General features: G+C 43.0%; 2 protein-coding genes across 4 annotated transcripts in view; both read left to right on the forward strand.

The window, feature by feature from the left end:
- The first annotated feature begins 1,006 nt into the window (after positions 1-1,006).
- On the forward strand, positions 1,007-2,242 carry LOC105562340 (40S ribosomal protein S19a-like). Its single transcript, XM_012013103.1, has 3 exons — positions 1,007-1,109; positions 1,332-1,402; positions 1,801-2,242. Exons 2-3 carry the CDS (start codon positions 1,332-1,334, stop codon positions 2,189-2,191), a joined length of 462 nt encoding a protein of 153 aa, XP_011868493.1. The 5' UTR covers positions 1,007-1,109; the 3' UTR covers positions 2,192-2,242.
- Positions 2,243-3,837: 1,595 nt separating this feature from the next.
- LOC105562342 (arf-GAP with SH3 domain, ANK repeat and PH domain-containing protein 1) overlaps positions 3,838-20,246 on the forward strand; it is a 63,159-nt gene continuing 46,750 nt past the window's right edge. For all 3 annotated transcript variants that reach the window (XM_012013104.1, XM_012013105.1, XM_012013106.1), the window contains exon 1: positions 3,838-5,168. In XM_012013104.1, the coding sequence (XP_011868494.1) occupies positions 5,043-5,168 (126 nt within the window). In that variant the 5' untranslated portion in view covers positions 3,838-5,042. The remainder of the gene's footprint in view (positions 5,169-20,246) is intronic.

The following is a 20,246-nucleotide window of genomic DNA, read 5'->3' on the forward strand; positions in this document are numbered from 1 at the left end:
TATACTATGTCTATGGTCTCCTATTACGAGATGGGCTTCTAATATGAGATAGCAGGTTTTCAACAACCAAATTATGGCGTCTCTTAGACACGCACTGCTATCTGGGAAGTTATGGTTTATGAAATTTTAATAAAATAAAAACATTTTTAAGTATTTAAAATTATGTCTTGATTGTACCTGATAATGTACTTGCAACACAATTTACGAATTAAATGTGTTGACTACTGCCTTAGTAGCACAGTGCGTTGGCTAAACATTAGTCCAATACAACCAGTATTGGGTCAATGTTTAACCAATGTTCGATCAATGCACTGTACTAGACTAAGGTAGTATCTCAGAATTAGTAATTGGACATTTATTAGACTAATAACAGTATCTTTTGAAAGATTTTGGATGGATTTTAGTGAAAGTCTAATATTTTCTTTTAATAATGAACGTACATACATTTTGTTAATGAAGAAATATTGTAAATAAAGAAATATTCGTCTAATTCAGTTCCATTTTACATTGGCATTCTTACGCGAATTATGTTTTATTAAATTTCTCGTACGTGTCTATACGATAGAAATTTCATAATTAAGATGTACGTACAATATAAACAAAGTTCATGCATCATATTAAATATTATATCCTATTATAATTCAATTTTTCCTTGCATATATTTTATTTTGATGAAACACGAGAAAAGCACGTATTCTACAAAAATAAAATATACGCAATGAAGTGCAACATTGATCCTTTCTGTTGCATAATTATGACGTTCAGTAAATTATTGTTTGAAAGACTTGACTATTAATCTTCAAGAATGTGACTCAACATCATCTCTAGATACTCCGTGGCCAATGAAACGTTCCGTACAGCATCTTTAGATAAATTCGAGACGGCCTTGAACATAAGGCCCGATTATAAATACCGGCCTAAGATACATTGCTTTTATCTCATTGTCAGTTGCGTAATGTCCGCGTAAACACACACCACGAAATATCCACTCGTCTTCTTGAATTTCCCGGCTGTCACCTCGCGTCATGGCGCCCGTTGCTGCCATTTTATAATCAAGCTGTTCTCCTGCCACTCGAATCTCGCTCTTTCCGGTTCGTATTCTCGCAAAGGTACGTGGTGTTGACGGTTTTATGACGATTTAAGTCATTTTTAGTAAACAATATATGAGAATTTGTAATGCAAAACGTATCGGGTTAACGGCTTTCATGATTCTTTAGCGATTATCGAGATCGGGGAGATTTGGGATATCAATTTGTGTCTCACGTGCGACGTGTGTACATATGTGCTGTTTCACGTGTTAATTGTCTTATCGAGTTAAACTTTCCTTCCAGATGCCGTCTGTCACGCTAAAGGACGTAGAGCAGCAAAAATTTGTGAAGGCCTTTGCAGCCTTCCTAAAAAAGTAAGTAAGAAACGTGTTCCAAGTCTAACCTAACCTAACCTGACTAATACGTCCATGAGTAAAACACATTAAATTGTTCCTATTTATTCTTGCCTTTATCATCTATTAACGTCTCTTCTTTCCTACTCGTCTAATATTATTCAGCCCACCTTTGTAAAAGTTTTTACTTTGTATCTTCACGCTGTACGTTTCTTATGAGAAAAGTTGGCGCGCTGTAGCTCGATGATGCGTCTACCAAGGCCCGGTTTTTCATTTTCTGGTTAACCAGACGTTAGTGGACTCTCTATCTTTTTCTATATTGTTATCTAAGAAGAGACAGGTAGTCGACTAACCTCTGGTCGACGTTTAAGAACATGATAAACCGGGCCTAACTCGACTGGTGCCTTGTAAAATTGTAGAACTGGCAAGATGCGTGTGCCAGAATGGGTGGACATCGTGAAGACGGCGAAATTCAAGGAACTGGCGCCGTACGATCCCGATTGGTACTACATCAGGTGCGCGGCCCTGGTGCGTCACATCTACATTCGCAGCCCGATCGGAGTCGGCGCCGTCACCAAGATCTTCGGCGGGCGCAAACGCAACGGCACCCATCCCAGCCACTTCTGCCGGTCGGCGGGCGGTGTCGCGCGCAAGGCGCTCCAGAGCTTGGAGCAACTGAAGCTGATCGAGAAGGCGCCCCTCGGGGGACGCAAACTCACCAGCCAAGGGCGCAGGGACTTGGATCGGATTGCCGCGCAAGTTAAGGCTAAGAGCAAAAAGCAGCTCAAGCTGCAGGAAATTGTGATGTAATATTCTTTTACGTTTCTGTAATAAAACACTATGATAAATATTTGAACGTTACTTTCTGAATTGTGTCCAATTTTGTGCCACACGATTTCACCGCTGCGATTAGATTTGCCGAGTGGTGCGTAAGAAGAACATAATTTCCATTGTTAAACTCGTACTTTAGTTTATAATAATATTTATCTTATAGACTCAAGTGAGGAGAAATCGTGAACATTAGCGGTATATCGTATTCTGCGCGCAGGTATATAATTTTTACAGCATGCCTACTAGACGGTTTAAGTAAACAAATGAAATATTCGATTATCGCAACGAGACCTAACTCTGTTCTTTTTAGGCTGCTAGTTTAGAGTGCGAAGGGAGAAAGTTAAACTCTGACAGCGTCTTCTATTGAGAAAAACTTGCTTGACCTGGCAGTGCTGAGTGCTTGAAGCATATTTCATAATCGTATCTTAAACGTTTTTTCCAGTAAGAGACACGGTGCGACACGGTGAATCATTTCATCCTTGTTTAACTTCGATAAACGACAAATAACGATTAATACAACGACTAATATTATGAATAAAATATGCTTCGAGCATTCAGTGCTGTTAAGTCGTTCTCAATGGAAGACACTGTGACCTGGTGCAGCCAGTTGAGCTATAAAGCCTTGGCCGGTATTCATAGTCGAGGGGTCAATTCTGTATCTTGCACTATAGTGAAAATGCTAAAGATACAGAATTAACCCCCAGATCTTATATTCGATCTCATATTCATTATATTCAAGACCGTCTTGAATTTATTTAAAGATGCCGTATGAAACATTTCATTGACTACGGAGTATCTAAAGACGATCTTAAGACGGTCTTGAATTTAAGATCTTGTAGTCAATTCTGTATCTTACACTATAGTGAAAATGCTAAAAGTGATTTGCTTTGTCTCTTTCTAACCGTCCCCTTAGAGAGGGACAAAGCCGTACATTTTTAACATTTTCACTATATTGTAAGATACAGAATTGACCCCCTGACTATGAATCCCTTGTGTCCACGATGCTAGAAATCGGCCCAAGATCTCGATCCAACAAATATTTAGCCAATCAACTTGCAATTTTTAGGGCAAAGTTGCTATATTTCTCAGATAGAGATCTCGGACTGATTTCTAGTATCGTAGACCGGCATTCAGAGTCAGGTCTTGTATTCAAGACCATCTTAGGTTTATCTTATGGAACATTTTACTGGCTAGGAGTATCTAAAGATGACCTTAAGGAGATCTGACTATAAATACCGACCGTAGACACAAGGCTTAAGGGGACGCTGGAGTGATTCTGCACTTTTGCACTTAAAATTGTCTGTTTCGTGACGGAAACATTTGTGTAATATACAAATTAAATGGCTTACGTGTACAGAAAGCAGCTTGCTATTCCGGCTAAATTAAAGAACAACATGGCATCACTGAAACTAAGTTTGCAAGTCTAATAAGAAAGAATAGTGAGCAACATATTACATGTACTGTAAGTTGCTCACTATTCTTATTAGACTTGCACACTTAGTTTCAGTGATGCCATGTTGTTCTTTCATTTAGCCGGAATCGCAAGCTGCTTTCGATCTGCACACGTGAGCCATTTAATTTGTACATTACACAAATGTTTCCGTGAACTGACAGTTTCTAGATTAGAAAGGTACAAAAGTGCAGAATCACTCCAGCATCCCCTTAAACGACAAACGTATAAATAGCGAGACGTCCGGATTCCCTCTTCAATTTGCCGCCGTTTCTCTCGTCCCGCCGTCCGGCGCTCGCGTCGCCGCCGTTCGCCGCGACGCCGCGCGGCCGCTACTCGAATCACGCTCGGTGTCCCGCGGGGGCAGGTCGCGCGCGGCGCGCGCGGCGCCCGTCGCCAGCGCCGCCTCAGTGAAACTTGGACCGCAGTCGCGCGTGTCTCGGCGCTGGCGGTACTCGGGCCACCGCGACCGACCGAGGCGGTTAGGGTGCGCGATTAAGGTGCGAGAGGGATCGGAGCGTGCGAAGGTGTGCGCTTCCCGCGCGGACGCGGCTGCGTACAGGGAGCAGCGCGGGTGCCCTCTCCGGCGTCTCGCGTTTCTGTGTGTTCGCGCGCGCTCGCGTCGCTCCAGCGGCAGCCGTCGCCGTCGTCCGTTCGCCGTGGCGCCGCGGCGGTGTGCATGCGCGCATGCACGTATGCGTGGTGACCCGCGCTCCTCGCCGACGAGTGGAACGAGCTCCCGCTGCCTCTGTCGCTGCTGCTGCTGCTGCTGTTGTTGCTGCTACTGCTATGCGTCCTCGCGACGGCTGGTGGCTCGCCGCGGCTACGTCGCGAAAATAATCACGCCGGTCTGTCGCGAGTGCGTCTGTCTCTCTCTCTCATTCTCTTCCGCGCGGAGAGGTGGTAGCTGTCGGACACGCTGCTCGAATCTGCCGTCTGTCCGTCCCGCGCTCCCGCGTTCCCTTGTCATTCATTCCTCTCTTCCGTGCGTGTGTCTGTATCTCTCGCTCGACCCCTGTCACTCCGTGCCGGGACGACGTTCGTACCGTGCGGTTCACGGAAAAGCAACGTACGCGGAGGAGAGGCGGAAAACGTGAGCGGGGTGTCCCCCCCCGCGGAATTAGATGGTGAGAGACGAGTGAAGTGAACGGTGTCCGCGGAGTGTAAGAGTGCGCGCGGTCGCCGGCGACGACGGCGACGACGGCGGCGGACGACGACGACGACGAGGACGAGCGAGGGGGAGTCGCGGTGGCGAGAGGCGATCCGTGCCGAGGGGACAGCCTCGCTCGCAGCTGGGCGCCGCGGCACCCGGGAGGGTGGGGTGGTGACGGCGCGGCGGCCGGACGGAACAACTGACGGAAAACGAGAACGGCCGGAAAGATGCCGGGCCTGATCGCAGTGAGCGAGTTCGTCGAGGAGACGAGGGAGGACTACAACTCGCCCACCACGTCCACGTTCGTCTCGCGAATGCCACAGTGCAGGCAGACCATCACGTCCCTCGAGGAGGTGAGTTTACGTTCCCGTAAACGTCGATGATTCAACTTCAGGCCCCGCCGACGTTCTCGCCCGTCTCTGCCCCAATTTCGCCTTCTCGCGTGCGCGTCTCGCCCCAATTTTTCCGAGCGCCTATTCCGCCGCGCATTACGCACTCGAGCGCTTCATTTCCAGCGACGCTTACCCGGAGTCGCGCCCCCGCTCTTCGCGGGTCTCCCCTTTGTTCCCCTTTGTCCCGCCGCCCCCCCCCCCCTCGCGCCGCACATTTCGTCCTTGCCGCTCGCTTTCGCCGTGTCATGTCGCCGCTAACCGCACCGGGTCGCGCGCGTGCCGCCCGCGCGCGTGGGCGTGTATGTCGCGCGGTACGCGCGCCGGGAAAACGAGCGCCGACAACCTCGGCCGGGCGATCCCGCGGGACGTCGACGACTCGCTAGACGTTACGCGTCGTCTACGATGCGTGGAGTAAGCCTAGAGTAAGGAACGAAATCTACTTTCTTTCTTCCACTTCAGCTCTTACGCTTACTCTCTCTCGGCGAATCAGAACGCCATCGGTCAGTGTTACAAATATCTCGAAAAGTATGCCTGCGTTTCAGCTTTCTTGCACCAAAAGCTGAAGGCCACGGGTTCTCTCTTACTCCACGCACTGTAAGACGACGCATTAAGGCTGGTCTATGCGAGGCCGTAACTGTTAAATTATACCGGAATCGGTAAAAATTGTCCAGTCACCGTTAAAAGTGAGGGGAACAGTTGATTGCAATTGGTTAACTTTTACCGATTCCGGCATACGTTAACGGTCACGGTCTTGCGTAAACCCAGCCTTTAGACCCCGGGGACTTGGATTCTCGAATTCATCCGCGAGAGAAACGTAGGCGCAAATTCGGCTCTCGCGGAAAAGCTGCGAGGCGATTGGCCAAAGTCTGATCTGCAGCGTGGGCTCTTTGCGTCCCGGAAACGTTCTATTTTACACAAGCAACTCGAAACGCTTGGAGAATTCGTCGACGATGTAAGATTGTGCAATATACATAGCGCACAATTTAGCAACTTGCATACATTTTTTAAACGTATCGGCAACAAGCTCGAATATTTCTCGACGCAAAGCGCGTAATGTAAATTTGGTTTAAAAAGCCTGCGATTGCCAATCGACTTGCAACTTTTCTGTAAAAGCGGAACTCCCGTTTTTCTTGTGGATGAATGCAAGAATTGGTCCCAGAACTGCTCTTTTAGGAGAGCCCCGACTCCGGAGGTGAACATTTTACGGGAGGATCAAATGTAGCGTTCGGTTTTTGACCGCATTATTACATATTCAATACTTGGGCATAATACGGCGAAGCACAATGGGCGATGCTGATAGAAATGATAATGTGATACTTGCATAAAACTCAACATGCGCCACTTCGATCCGGACATAAGACACTCTTGCTTCTCGAAAGACGTTATTTGTGTTTCTTTAGCTTCGGGTTAAGCTCTCGATACTCATAAGGTGTATTTGGTTAGCGATTCAAAAGCTTCAAGAGAGAAAATAAAATACGAGCGGGGAACCGCTGACCAAAATCTTGTACGCCAATGCCCACTAATGCCCGGTGGGCCTTACTTCATCTTGTTATCTTACGTTATCTTATTTTATCTTTATAATGCCCCAGCAAGGCCTAATGCCCCCCAAAAATGCCTAGTAATGCCCAGTTATGCCGCAAATCTGTACACTACAATGCCCTCAGCGGTTTGCTCCTCGATAAAATGTGTTTGCTTAGAAAACCTCTAGAAAGTAAAGCCGACCGCACACGATGCTATTTTTCCTGCTGGATCGCTTACGAGAGCCGACCAGGATTTAGCCATAAGTCACCTGACCCAAAACTCTGCCTTGTTTAATTCACGTTTGTCTATTTCTAAAGTAAAGCCTAATCTACAATGTGCTCTCTGCATCTGGAAACATCCTATTTTATATAAACAAATGAAAATGGTAAAAACTTCGTCGACAGTGTACGATTGTGAAATGTACAATTTGACGAATTTGCGCAAAGTTTTTAAACTGTTTTGGAACTCTGTAGAAAATGCTTAAATATGTTCGGGACTATGCGACAACTATTTGTAGAAAGTCAGAACTCTGTTATTTCGGACAGCAAATCACCTTTGTCTCCATGAGGGTATATTTGTAAAGTGATAAAAAAATTTTAAATTATAAAAACTATGTTTTTTCGCCAGAACTCTTTCTTGAGTTATCGTAGAACTCCTCATGCGATAAAAATCCTAGCAGAAATAATTGGGAAATCATCCGGGGACAAAGTGATTTGCAGCGTGAAGTTAGCAAGTCAGTTTGCACTTTTCAATTTTTTGGTCTTAAAAGCCAGAACAATGTGTTTAATGTATCAGGAACTCTAGAACTATTAGAAAGGAAGTCAGAACTCTCTATAATTAGTGATTTTCCACGAAATAAGATGCCAGCTTCACACACACTATGGACATGGCTCAATTTTCTAATGCGAATATTCTTAAAAGTCGCCAGCAGTAATTAACAACATCAGAGATTTCTTTTTATTGACCGTATCTGGCAATTTTAATAATACAGAAAATTTATTGCGAAAAATATTACCTCGGCCAGGGTTTGAACCTGGACTTCCCTACACTCTAGGCGGACGTCTCAACCAATTCGACCACCGAGGCATATGATAACATTAGTCGCTATATAATTATATATAATTATAGCTATATAATTATAGCTACAAAAAAATAAAAATAAAAAGTATAAGTCGATAATAAAAGATGACTCAATTTTGTTTTAAGTAAGGCTCTTTTTTTAGGGTCGGAGCACAAAGCAACGTAATAGCTTACGACAAAGACGTGAGCGTGAACGTAGGTTAGCGCGCAAGCTTTGGCGTGTGTCGCACTCGCCGTCAATTTCATATGACGTTACATTTGCGGCAAAGCTTGTGCGCAATCTACGTTTACGCTCGCGTCTTTGTCGCAGGCCATTACGTTGCTTTGTGCTCTGCTGGCCCTTAGTAGAGCAGAGAACGAGCCCGACATTTTCATTTAGCTTCTGCGCTTTCTGCGTCAGCCGAGACAATAATCTGCCCGTAAGGCTTCGGCTGCCGGCGTGGCGAGTGCACTTAGCGCAATTAGCACGCCCTAACTTTCATTATCACGGGAGCCTACCGAACGTTCCGTCGCCAATGTTGTTTGCACATAATTCGACGTTGCCACCGAATTATTTCTCAATTTTCGTTCGCGTTTAATTGAATCGCGCTCATTTTATCGCGTCAACGATAATTTCCAGATTTTCAGAGGCGGGGAGGAGAATTGCTTATCGTCACCGATTGATCGTTAACACTCCAAACGCGGAGATGATGCTGATGCCGAGGCATTTAGAATCGCGCGGCGCAGCCGACGATGACGCTATTATTACCATCGCACGTGCCTTGAAATCCGATTTCCTCGCCAGGAAACTGGCCGCATTATCGGTTTATACTCCTCGCCGTTCAATGGCTCGCGTTTCTCGCGCTGGCACTGCTACGTCGAGACGTTTCTCGCGCGCGTTTTGACGCAGCCCCGGAAACATTAAGGGAGATAAAGAAGCGTGACGCGCGCGACTCCAAGGCGCGCTAACAGGACAGCTCCGACGTCAAATATGTAAATAGCGATATTCTCCAATACCGAGACCTAGATTCTCGAATTCATCCGCGAGAGAAACTTGGTGCGCAGATTCGGCTCTCGCAAATAAGTTGCGAGTCGACCGGCTCGCATTGGTTCTTAAAGCGACTCCTGCATGAACCGACCAAAGGTAGAAAAAATTTAAGTACGTTGGAGTTGTAAGTTTTATCTATCAGTACGTGAAATTTTAACCCTTTGAAGCACGTTGTTGGTAACCCACGTTGCCACCTCAACTTCTTTACTTTTTGGCCATTTAATTTCTAGTTAACGCATTTAGGTCGAACTTTCGAATTATAAAAATCTGATGACGGATTCGTGATCGGCGACCCCCAAAACCCTCGTATACAAAGTTTCACAAAAAACGGTTCGATAGTAAAATGTATGCTTTAAAGGGTTAAGCCCAGTTGTCAATGAAATGAAAGGGAGAAAAAATGTTAAAGTTATTCTATTTAAGAGAGAGTTTAAATGGCCATTTCCGAAACCATTTTGAGTGTTTCCGATCTAATTCTCGGGTACAATTTTCCCCAGGGTAAGTGCTTTGGGGCGTAAACCCGAATCTAAAAGCGCGGTTCCTGAACTCATTAAAAAAATTGTTGCATCCATTCTGTCCGTCACTGTACCCGCATTTCTCCATGAACCGACGACGTCATCCACGGCCGTTGTTTCGCTGTAGCTCGGCCGGCGCGCGCGATCATCGCTTCGCGTCGACGCTCTCCTAATTTGCGGGCCCGTGAATGACTGCGATACGTATCTCTGTCAAGTGGAATTCGTGCGACGGTAGGCCGCGCGTGATACGCGTGTGCGAAGACGCGGCTCTGCTGTGTAACCGGAATCACGCGGACGCTATAGGCGAGAAGGTACGTCTTATTTTTCCTCCGCGGAACAATGGGGCCTTTTTAATTGGATTTTTAATCGAACGCTTTAAAATGCGGAATGAACTTTCGTGGACAAGAAGATGGAGAACGGGATGAAAATTCCCGGATGAGAACTTTATTTAAAATTAATTGCCGTTATTCGAGTACCCGCGTGTTAATTATCGAAGTAAGTGAGTAATCTCCTTTGGATATGGGCGCTTGTTTTAAGTAGATTGCGTATGATCATGAGTTGATCGACGTTACGTAATACGAAAACGTGATATTAACATTTGGCACTGATCGAAATATCAGGGAGGCCCTTGGAAGGGCAGGGAGAACGAATGTATAAGTTTCCATGATTATTCATGTCATGAACTTAATATTTGTGTTATCCCTCTCGTTCGTGGGGCGTTAAATATTATTTCGTTATTCCACCCGTGTAATAATGCATAATAGAAGATATAATAGAATAATACAGAACTAGCTAAATAATCAGCAATACCTTTTTTGCTCAAGCAAAAAAAATTAAAAGGATATAGAATTTTTATTATCTGTTCTATTGTAGTGAGGATTAATTTTTATCGCCAGTGTGATGGCACCAATTTTCTGTTTTGTAACTAAAATAACAAACTCGTATTTTTACGCAGGTATATGTCGCTCATTTGCCGCAACAATAACATAACTCGAGAAACAAAGTTTTCATAGAAAATTAATTGAATGTTTTGAGTGAAAATTTTGTATGTTATTGTCAAATGCAATTTTTTCATGTAATTGATGTTATTATACCAAATTGTAGAGGGACTGCAATAATATCTAGCTCTTCATTCAACGTATCGAATTCCTATACTACGTTTTTGCAAACAACACTCAAAAGTGACAATTCTTTAGTTTTGTCGTAGCAAATGTGTGATGCATTGTAGATTGAGATGCTAATAGAATGTTTACAAAATTTTTCTTGAGAAAAAATACTAAATTTTCACGTAAGTCAAGTGCACAGAAATGCGCAACTTGTTCAAAATCGGCAATGAAAAGTTACTTTCCATCGCGCGTTCACTGTTATGTGTCGCTAACCCATCGCTTCAAAAATTCCGCATTGTTTCCAGATTTACGTTCAGGATCATAAATTCTTAAAAAGAAAAAAAAAGAAATTTCAACAAACGTAGTTTGCCACCAGCTACGAAATGTGATGAACAAACGTGCGCTAAGAATTATTGATCGAATCAATAGAACCAAGGACACAGCTCTCACAGGATCGTAGATAATAATTTAATGGAGGTTAATTTTCAAGAGCAATTTCGCGACCGTTCTTGTTTAATCGGGTGAACGAGTTACGACTGAAATTACGTTGTATATACCACCACTTCGATATTATTTCCGAAATTGCGGAGGACTGGTTCACGTATTGCCTGGAAACCATCCATTTACTTGATATAAATGTTTTTGCGCAACCGTGCAGAAGCGTGCTCGCAGAGCATAAAATCCGAACTGGGGCTTTTCGAGGAGAGAAAGAGATGGTGAGAGAGAGAGAGAGAGAGAGAGAGAGGGGGGGGGGGAGAAAAACATTCCCGATATCCACGGAGATAATAAGAAACAATAAACGTTGAGAGAGGAAGAGAGCTTCGAGAGAGTCGTCCAGGATTATTTTAAAATAATCTAATCCGACGTGATGCAACTCTCTCGAATTACTTACTTTCTCGAGCACTGTTTTAGCAGTACCTACCTGTTTCTTTTTAACGTATCCTTATTCTAAGTGAATTTTCTAAAAGAGAGAAGAGGAGAGGGAAACAGTCACGTGTAATATTGTTATGTAATCCCGACGTGAAAAAACTTTTTACCGATCCGCGACGAGGCCCGCCTCAGCTCGCCTTGGAGAAACTACATGTCCAATATCCACATCGGAATTTCCGGGTCACTCGTCGCCTCCTCCCTCAGGAGCGGCAAGGCGCAGAGGTGGGCGGAGGGAAGAAGAGGAGAAGATGCACGCCGACGTTCCCGTCTCCTTTAACGATCCGTGGAATTTCCGCGAGGAGAAAATTCCGCCAGGAGCATGCTCGCGCAGAGCCGGCCTCTTCGTCCTCCACCCCGTCCCTCTTCCCCTCGCCGAGAAGCGCGTCTTCGTGCGCGATGACGATTATAACGCGGTAGAACATCTCGACGTTACTGACACGCTGACAGACGGCGACGAGCGTAATCGCCGTGGCGAAGCTTATTTCGCGACGGCGCCGACGACATCTGCGCGACTTTTAACACGCGCCAATTCGTATGCCGGATCTTACCCCTTGCTACGCCTCGCGCTCACGTATACTTCATTCAACGTTGAATGTGATTCATAATTATCTACGTCCGTGTCCTCGATTTTCGACACCCGACTCTCGATATGCAAAACACTTGATTCACAATTATCAACGATCGTGTCTTCAATTTTTGACACTTGACCCTCGATAATATACGCGACCTTAAAATTCAAGACAATCACGTATTATATTATTTGCAATTTTTATTGTCAACGCTGCATAAATCATACGCGTAATAGCGATATATTTGAGGTAAAAAAATGTAAGAAATTGAGACAGGCATATATTTTACTTCGTATTTCTGACAGTTGACTACGAATAAGTTCTTCTCCGTACTCCGGTGACTCGTACACAAAGTAACAATGTTACACGCTCGGTGTTTCACTTTCTCATTTTAATATCACACAATTATGACAAATAAATAAAGTAACGTCAATTTATGAATGAAACTCGTTCATATCTACTCAAGACTACGATGTGGGATATGAAAATTTGAACGTGTATACGATAAATAAATTGTATAAAGCAGGCTTGGGTAAATGCTTGTCCTCTCAATTTCTTACATTTTTTTTAACCCAAATATCTCGCCATTACGCGTATGATTTATTGCAGCGTTGACAGAAAATAAAAATTGCAAATAATATAACACGTGATTGTCTAGAATTTTAAATTGATTTAAGAGCAAAATCATTTAATTTTTACATGACGCACAAGTATTTTATTTGACAAATGATTTTTGTTGCAACAAGGAAACTGAAATAAAATACACGGATTGTTTTAACGAGGTTTTCGAAATTCGATTTCTACAAATCAAGTTTTGAAAACCTCGTTAAAACGATCCGTGTATCTTATTTCGGTTTTCTTTTACCGTGCCTTTCTTCCTCTTTCTCCCCCTACTTTTACTGGTGACGAAAATAGATCGCGACGGGTTCTAAAATAGTAGCGCTCGAATTTCGTACGGACCGGTGTCGTAAGTCCCAAGTGCTAAAGTGGGAAAGTGGGTAACTCGAAGACAGTCAGGGTCAAGAGTACGGGACGTTGCTCGGGCTGGTTCACTAAATTACGTTGTAATTTATGAAAGTAAAAGCGTCCCGATAAAGAACACTTTTCGCTCGCTTTCACTCGCCGAGTGCAAAAAATATGCGCCGCTATTTATTACCTCGTTAGCAGTATTATCATGTAAACCACTTGTTCTCATGTAACACATTATGGAATTGTTATTTCACCTAGAGGAAATTGCAGCGAATGATGGCCTGCGCGAGAAGCTGTTTGTCATTTGAAAAAACAACCGTTTAACTTAATAATGAGACTTTTAAAACATCTTGGCTCTGCACAGAGAATTTTTATCGAGTAAAGAAATGAACTTGCCGGGCTATAAGCACAAATAAAGATGTCGATGACCGAAAACCTGAATACCTCGTCGGGTTCGACGTTAAAAAGTCAAAAGCGCATGACGCGTTTCGAGCGTAAAGTATTTCAAATCGATCACTGTGTATGTAAAATCCGCGTTCTCCCGACGCGAGACACTTGCTAGCGGAGCGCCGGGTTTGGTTTCGTGGTGGTTTCGCAATATTTTTTCCCCCCAATGATTGACGAAAGCGGCGAAGCTGCCTGCATCGCAAATGAGCACATTCTATTAACGCGGCGTGATGTAAGAGTCGTCCGGGCGCTCGGAGGCGTCGAGGAGCTCGACAGGATCTATTACCTCGCATGCATTCGATTATCGGGCGAACGTTAACCGGCTCGTAAGGGCGACATTTTACGTTCGTAAGAGCCAGCCAGACCCTCGGGATCGTAGTTTGGCGAACGATTTAACCCGATGGCGGGGATGTATAATCAATTTCGGTTCAGACGTGAGTACGGGCGAGTTAAACTGCGGAGCAGCATCGAGTATTCGACTGTAACTATAAGCGGATCTATTATTATCCAAATTATTACGTAATAATAGACTACGTAGCGATAATAATAACTGTTACATTGCCTATTGTAATTGCGGGCTTAATCAATAACTGATGACGAATTTTCAAGACATTACTGCACTGAAAAAAATTTCTGGTTGAATATGGACGAATCAGAGAATTCCTTTAGGATTTACCAGAATTCCTGTAATCCTACAGAAATTCTGGTAAATCCTAAAGGAATTCTGGTAAATCCTAAAGGAATTATCTGATTCGTCCATATTCAACCAGAAATTTTTTTCAGTGTGGTCATCATTATCGCTAATAATGACAATATGAACTTATTAATGACAATGATAATGATTCATTTTGCGTGGATACTGATGCGAGATTTTCTGCTTATACGATCTTTTCTTACGAGTTGAGGAGCGCGAAAGCACGTTCAATAAAGCAGAGTGACCAGAACTATGACCTCCATCAAGAATATGTAAGTATAACTAAATAGGCGAATCAGATAAAATTAATTGGATTGAATTCGGCGAATTGAAACGAACCGGGCTCTATTGGGTGGTGTAGATAGGGGCACACCGGGCTAACGAAAAAATTACGATGATTATAATTGTGCTGAAGGGATCGTTGAGATCCGACAGCGGAACAATGTCCGCGAGATATTTTCTGTAACTCACAAAATAGGCTTAAAAGGCCTACTTAATTTTAAATTTATTTAAAAAATGTTCAGTGCTGAGTTATGTACGATTTCAGATTACTTGAAAAGGGTCCAAATCCCGGATCGAAACGTTGTAATTTTTTTTTTAAATAAAAACATTGGCCGGTGTAGGTTGTTTAAAAATTGCACATATTTTCTGTGCATGATTATTGAGTGGAAATATAAAGCTCGAACGTAAGCGCATAGTTTTAAAAGAGAAATCGGAGTTGAATATTTTTTAAGTGGTGTAATTGAGAGAGTATAAAATATGAAAGACCTAAAATATTGAAAAATGCAGGCTTTATGCCAATTCCATTTCGAGTACGAAGCTTGATGTTTTATAGCCGATTTGAATCCGCGCGCGAGATTAGTACGTTGTAGGTAACGCGCGAACCCTTTAATGCGTCGTCTACAATGCGTGGAGTATGCCTGGAGTAAGGAAACAAATTAATTTTCTTTCTTACTCCTACTTCAGCTCTTACGCTTACTCTCGGCAATTCAGGACGCCATCGGCCAGCGTTAAAATATTTACGAAATGATGCCTGTATTTTAGCTTCCTTACACCAAACTCTCTCTCTTGCTCCTTACACCAGGCTTACTCCACGCATTGTAGACGACGCACAAGAAGTAACAGCGTGGATGAGAACGGTCGCTTTTTGAGAGTTTTCAGACGTGGCGATGTTAATTCGAGTCGCGACTGTCATCGACGCGATTGCGTAGCTTGTTTCCTGCCGAAGAACTCCGGCCGACCCAGTTCGTTGTCTGACTTCCGAGCGGGGAATTTTAAGGGTCGTGTAATTATATGGTGCCCGTGAGATCCTGATACGTTTACCCGGCCATTGCTGGTCGAAACAGGGTCGGATTTACAATTTAAAGCCTCAAAAGCGGCTCCGTCGCGGGAAAACTCGACATGAATTAAATATAGAGTCTAATAATGTAATTATTAATAATATAATCGGTCTGCATAACACGCGATGTGTTCAGTAAAAATTGAATTTTAAATTGAATTTTGATTAAAAGAGAGACGCTTTCTTAAAAGTTTCGCCGTTTCGAGATTGAACGTTAAGGGCCGGCCGTTTCTTCTCTGTCTCGTGACACGAACTGCGGCCAGAAATTAATCGCGTGCCGCATTATGATGCTGGCCGATGAAAAATCTTCCTTTCTCTCCGCGACTTTCACCCGGACCGTTGGCATCTCGTTGCAACGCCGCGCGCTTCCTGCGCGCGAATTCCGGAGCGAGATGCGTGCGTTTAGAAATCGCACCCGGGCATCGCGATATTATCAGTCAGTGGCTAAAAACTTAATCATTATTGTGCGAGATCGTTCACCCGGAAGAACGAGCCACGATGGTGAATAACGAATAAATGAAACGCGAAACGCATTGTCGGTTAATGGAAATAACATTGTTTAACTTTCCCGTGGAAATGCGAAAAGAAAGCATTGTGAAAAAAGATACCTGAGAAAACAAATAAGCGCGAAGCAACTGTGCACACGTCGATCTCTCCCCGTATTAATATAAATTTTCCATTGAATATAAATCTTCGCCTTTCAAGATTTACATCAATGTCTGTGTGCTCGATAATCAGAGAATTGTGTTCGCACGTGCAAGCAAAATTTACATAAAAATACGAATATTAATACACTAATTTTAAAAAATATCAAGAATAAAAGGCCAATAATATTGTATTACGAGCGGTAATTTTTACAATATAAAACTTCAGGTATAATAAAGTTAAAAATTACAATGTTTCCCTAATCTGACTTAATTTTAATGTATTGTTGTAAAAATTACCGCTCGTAAAATTGTTGGCCTTTTATCCTTGATATTTGTTGATATTTAATAAAGACGAGCTTGTGTTAATTTTCTTCGTAATTAAAAAAATATAGATTGTTTTATGTCAGGAAATTCAGAGTTCGTCGGAAGATCCGCGTTGAAAGGGTCTGACAGTTTTGCTTCGACAAGCGATACTTATATCGTTCCGCTAGCAGTAAACGTAAAAGATCGCGAAGAACGAGTGTTCGCTTAATATTTGCAGTCTCAGTATCAATATGCTGCGACGACCGAGAGAGAGACGACTATTGAGATCAAATTCAATGGGTTGCGTCCACGTCCGCACGACATCGCCGGAGTAACCCAATGAACGCGAATGCTATACAGGGTGTTCTTCAAGTCATTGGCGGTAGGAGCGTTCCTAGCATCGAAACGAGTACCTCGATAATGGCCGGCGACAGGCTGCTCTCTCGATCGAGGATACCAGTTAAAGTGGACGTTTCTTACGCCGGAAATAATCGAGTGCACTTGGGACCGCAGCCAGGGACTAATCCTGGCTACTCGTGCGAATTTTATCGAGAGAGAATAGCATGTCACAAAATTGTAGTATACATTGTATTAATTGCAGCCATCGGCAAAATTATTAGACACCCTCCTAATTATTACACTGAATCTAATACCTAGGAAAAAAATTTTTTTTTTAATTGTTTAGTAAAGCGTTTATTCCTTCTATGCAGTAAACAACTTTTAAATAATAAAAATCTTAATACACTGGAAATCTAAGGTTACTTTTATACGCACGGGGGGGGGGGGGGAGAGAATTTTCTCTTAAAATTTACCCAGAAAATCATGTAATCGTGGAACAACGTGGCATTTTGAAGACCTTTATGAGAGTTTTTTGAAATTTCGCCATACATTCCACTAGTAAAATGTATGGTAAGATTTCAAAAACTCTCATAAAATTCTTTGAAATGCCGTGTTGTCCCACGATTACATAATTTTCGAGATAAATTTTAAGTAAAAATTCTCTCCGTGCACATATAGTGCGTGTAATTTGGCAAAGCACTTTTCATTCTTTCCGTTTAAAATCAGAACATATGACTTGACCATACGTTATTTCTTGCCATTCGAAAAGATTATTTTTAAACGGCGAGAAATGTGTAAGTGACGTTTATCGAGTCACGCGTCGTCATTTTAAACAGACGAAAGTGTGCAAAAAGTGCTCCGCCAAATTACATATATATACATATATGTGTATAATAAAAGTAGCAGACAGATTTGCAGTATAATGATCAGGAGGGCGCCTAATAATTTTGTCTGTGGCTGCATATTACATTGATCTCGCACGCAAATAAATCGATATCCATTTATACGTCAACGGCAGAGAATATACAGCGAATTCGGTTGCTTGCACTAGTGCGCACTGAGTGCAATTGTTATAATTAAGAATCACCTGAAATATTTCTTAAAATATTTCGTAGCCAGTAAAATGATCTGCATAGCATCTAAATAGACCATTTTTTTTTGCTAAATGCTCTTCGAGCGTGTATTTAAGACAAAGTTAAATATAAAAATTGACTATAAACAGGCCTTAGTAGTGTGCACTCAGTGCGCACTAGTGCAAGCAATCGAATTCGCGCTATTAGCTTGTGAATACTGAATGCATTCCTGTACCGTCTCCGTCAGTAAGTGCATTATTATTTTCACGGAACGCACGAGCGCTTGCACGACCTTCCCTTCTTGATAACGGGAGATACGCGGCGTTGCGTCCCATCGAGAGACGCAACAATGCAATTTCATGCAAATCGCGCCGCGCCCGCGGCGAAAGCGACCGACTTCTTAATCACCGACGTCTGGATTGCTCGTTGTCTTATAATCGCTCTTGCGCCATCGCGTAATACCGGCCGCGCGGTTGTGTTCTTCCCCTCCCGTCCCCCTTTTTTAATCTCTTTTTACGAGCATTTGCGAAACGCACCTGGGCGTCGTTGCGGCGTCGTTTAGAGAGCGATTTCGCGATTTCGCGCGGCGCATAAACGCTTGCAAATCGCGGCGCGTAAATGTCGACGATACGAACGAACGGCCTGTCAAGGCCGGCATGGCTGGGAATTCCTTTCATTCTCTCTCCGCGAGAGCTCTCTCGCCCCGGCGCGGCGCACCTGCGTCTGCTGGCGCGGAAATGTATCGGGAGACGCTCGATACTATTCACAAATCAATATTTTAATGCGATCGTTAACGCGGAAATATGCGCGATCGCGAAACATAACTGACAGATTTGTTGACCAATTTAAAGCCGATCTCTCCGCGGCGAGACTATATTTAGAGTGCTTGGTATTTTTGGTATCCAGCCGAGCGAATGAAGATCTTTTTTTTAATATTTAATTCCGTTCCACTCGAGATGGGTAATTCGAGATAATTGAAGTATGCGATTTTATCGTCTGTTTTCTCTCTTAAAATTCAATTTGCCCCGTTAATTGCAAGTGTTAATCGTGATTGGCGATTAAGAAGAGCGTTAATGAGGATATAAGCGTTTTCTGTAATCGATCTTGGCTCGATCGAGTAATCCGCAAAATATGGTAGAAAATGAGACTTGCTGTATAAATTAGTAATATATCCGGATCTAACGTAGTGAATAATTTCACACTATAAGTGTTCAATTAGTTCAATGTCTATTGATATTATAGAGATGTCTGCGGTACCTATTTATACGGCATCTATTCATACACGGCGATCTATGAAGGTGATTGAACTTGTCTCGCGCCGATTTCTGGAATGATAATTCAATCCGCTACGCTTTCTTGAGGTTGTGTTTAACCATTTACGTTGGAATGCAATGAGCACTCTCGCTCGCTTAACTTCCAGGTTGCAACTTGCAATTCAACACAATGTTGCAGCGAACAGGCCGCGGTTCTAAGATCGACTTAGAAAAGGATTTACGAAGCGTTGGATTCTGTCGTGCTGTTGCACGTAATCGTTAATTCCAGTCACATTAAAAGCGCAGAAAAACGGTCCGGGAAAATACGGATTCGTTAAACGAGGTGCGTTTGTGCTTCGATATTAATTGATGCAAAAGAGCGAGATTTAAGTGAATTTATTACAAACTCGAATTCTATCGTGAAAACTATTGAAACAGTTTCAGTCAGTGACTGGAACAGGAGTTGCAATTTGTGATGATTTTTGTTAATATATTGTACATTTAATAATAAATAAAGTAAGGTCGAGATATATGGCGAAGACTAAACGCCGTTACAATCTCTAATGTGCTATTTATATTTCTTTATGAGAGCAAATGGTAATAAGCGGCGACAAAATTAGCTTCTTCTACTGCTGAAAATTATTTTTCAGAATGACATCTGTTTCTTTTATAATTACCGTTTTAAAGGATCCCGATTACCGCTTCAAATGTAATAAATTACGAGGGAGATAGCGCTCCTCCATGTCAACGAGTGTAGTCACAGGATAACCGGCTTGCGGTTATCGGAACGGAAGGCGATACACATATGGCCCTGCATTCAAAACAGTTCGTCAGCTGTAAACGCCCCTTCGCGCCTTATATGGCGAACGTGGGTAACAAGTCGGGAATACCGAAATCCAAGGACGAAGAGCGAAGTATCGGAGACTACGACAGTACGTTTCCGGCAGGCGCGTTTATACGCGTAGCCTGTTTCATTCAGAACACGCGCGAAATACATTGAAATAAAAAAAAAACACTCACGATTATTGCGAAATCTCACTGTAGCGAGATAAAAATAAACTCTTGAGTTATTAATTAAAATTCAATTAAAATTCAATACTTTGTATATGTCAATTTGTTTATTTGCTAGAGGAGTCTTCGAAGGTGTGGCCACTCTGCATTCATACGATGGTGTGCCAAACCATCGAGTGTAAATCACGTATGGCTTTGGAGTCGTGCTCTTAGCATATT

This window comes from Vollenhovia emeryi, unplaced genomic scaffold (assembly GCF_000949405.1).
Source record: "Vollenhovia emeryi isolate VEMERY1.0 unplaced genomic scaffold, V.emery_V1.0 DF939190.1, whole genome shotgun sequence".
Lineage (NCBI taxonomy): Eukaryota > Metazoa > Arthropoda > Insecta > Hymenoptera > Formicidae > Vollenhovia > Vollenhovia emeryi.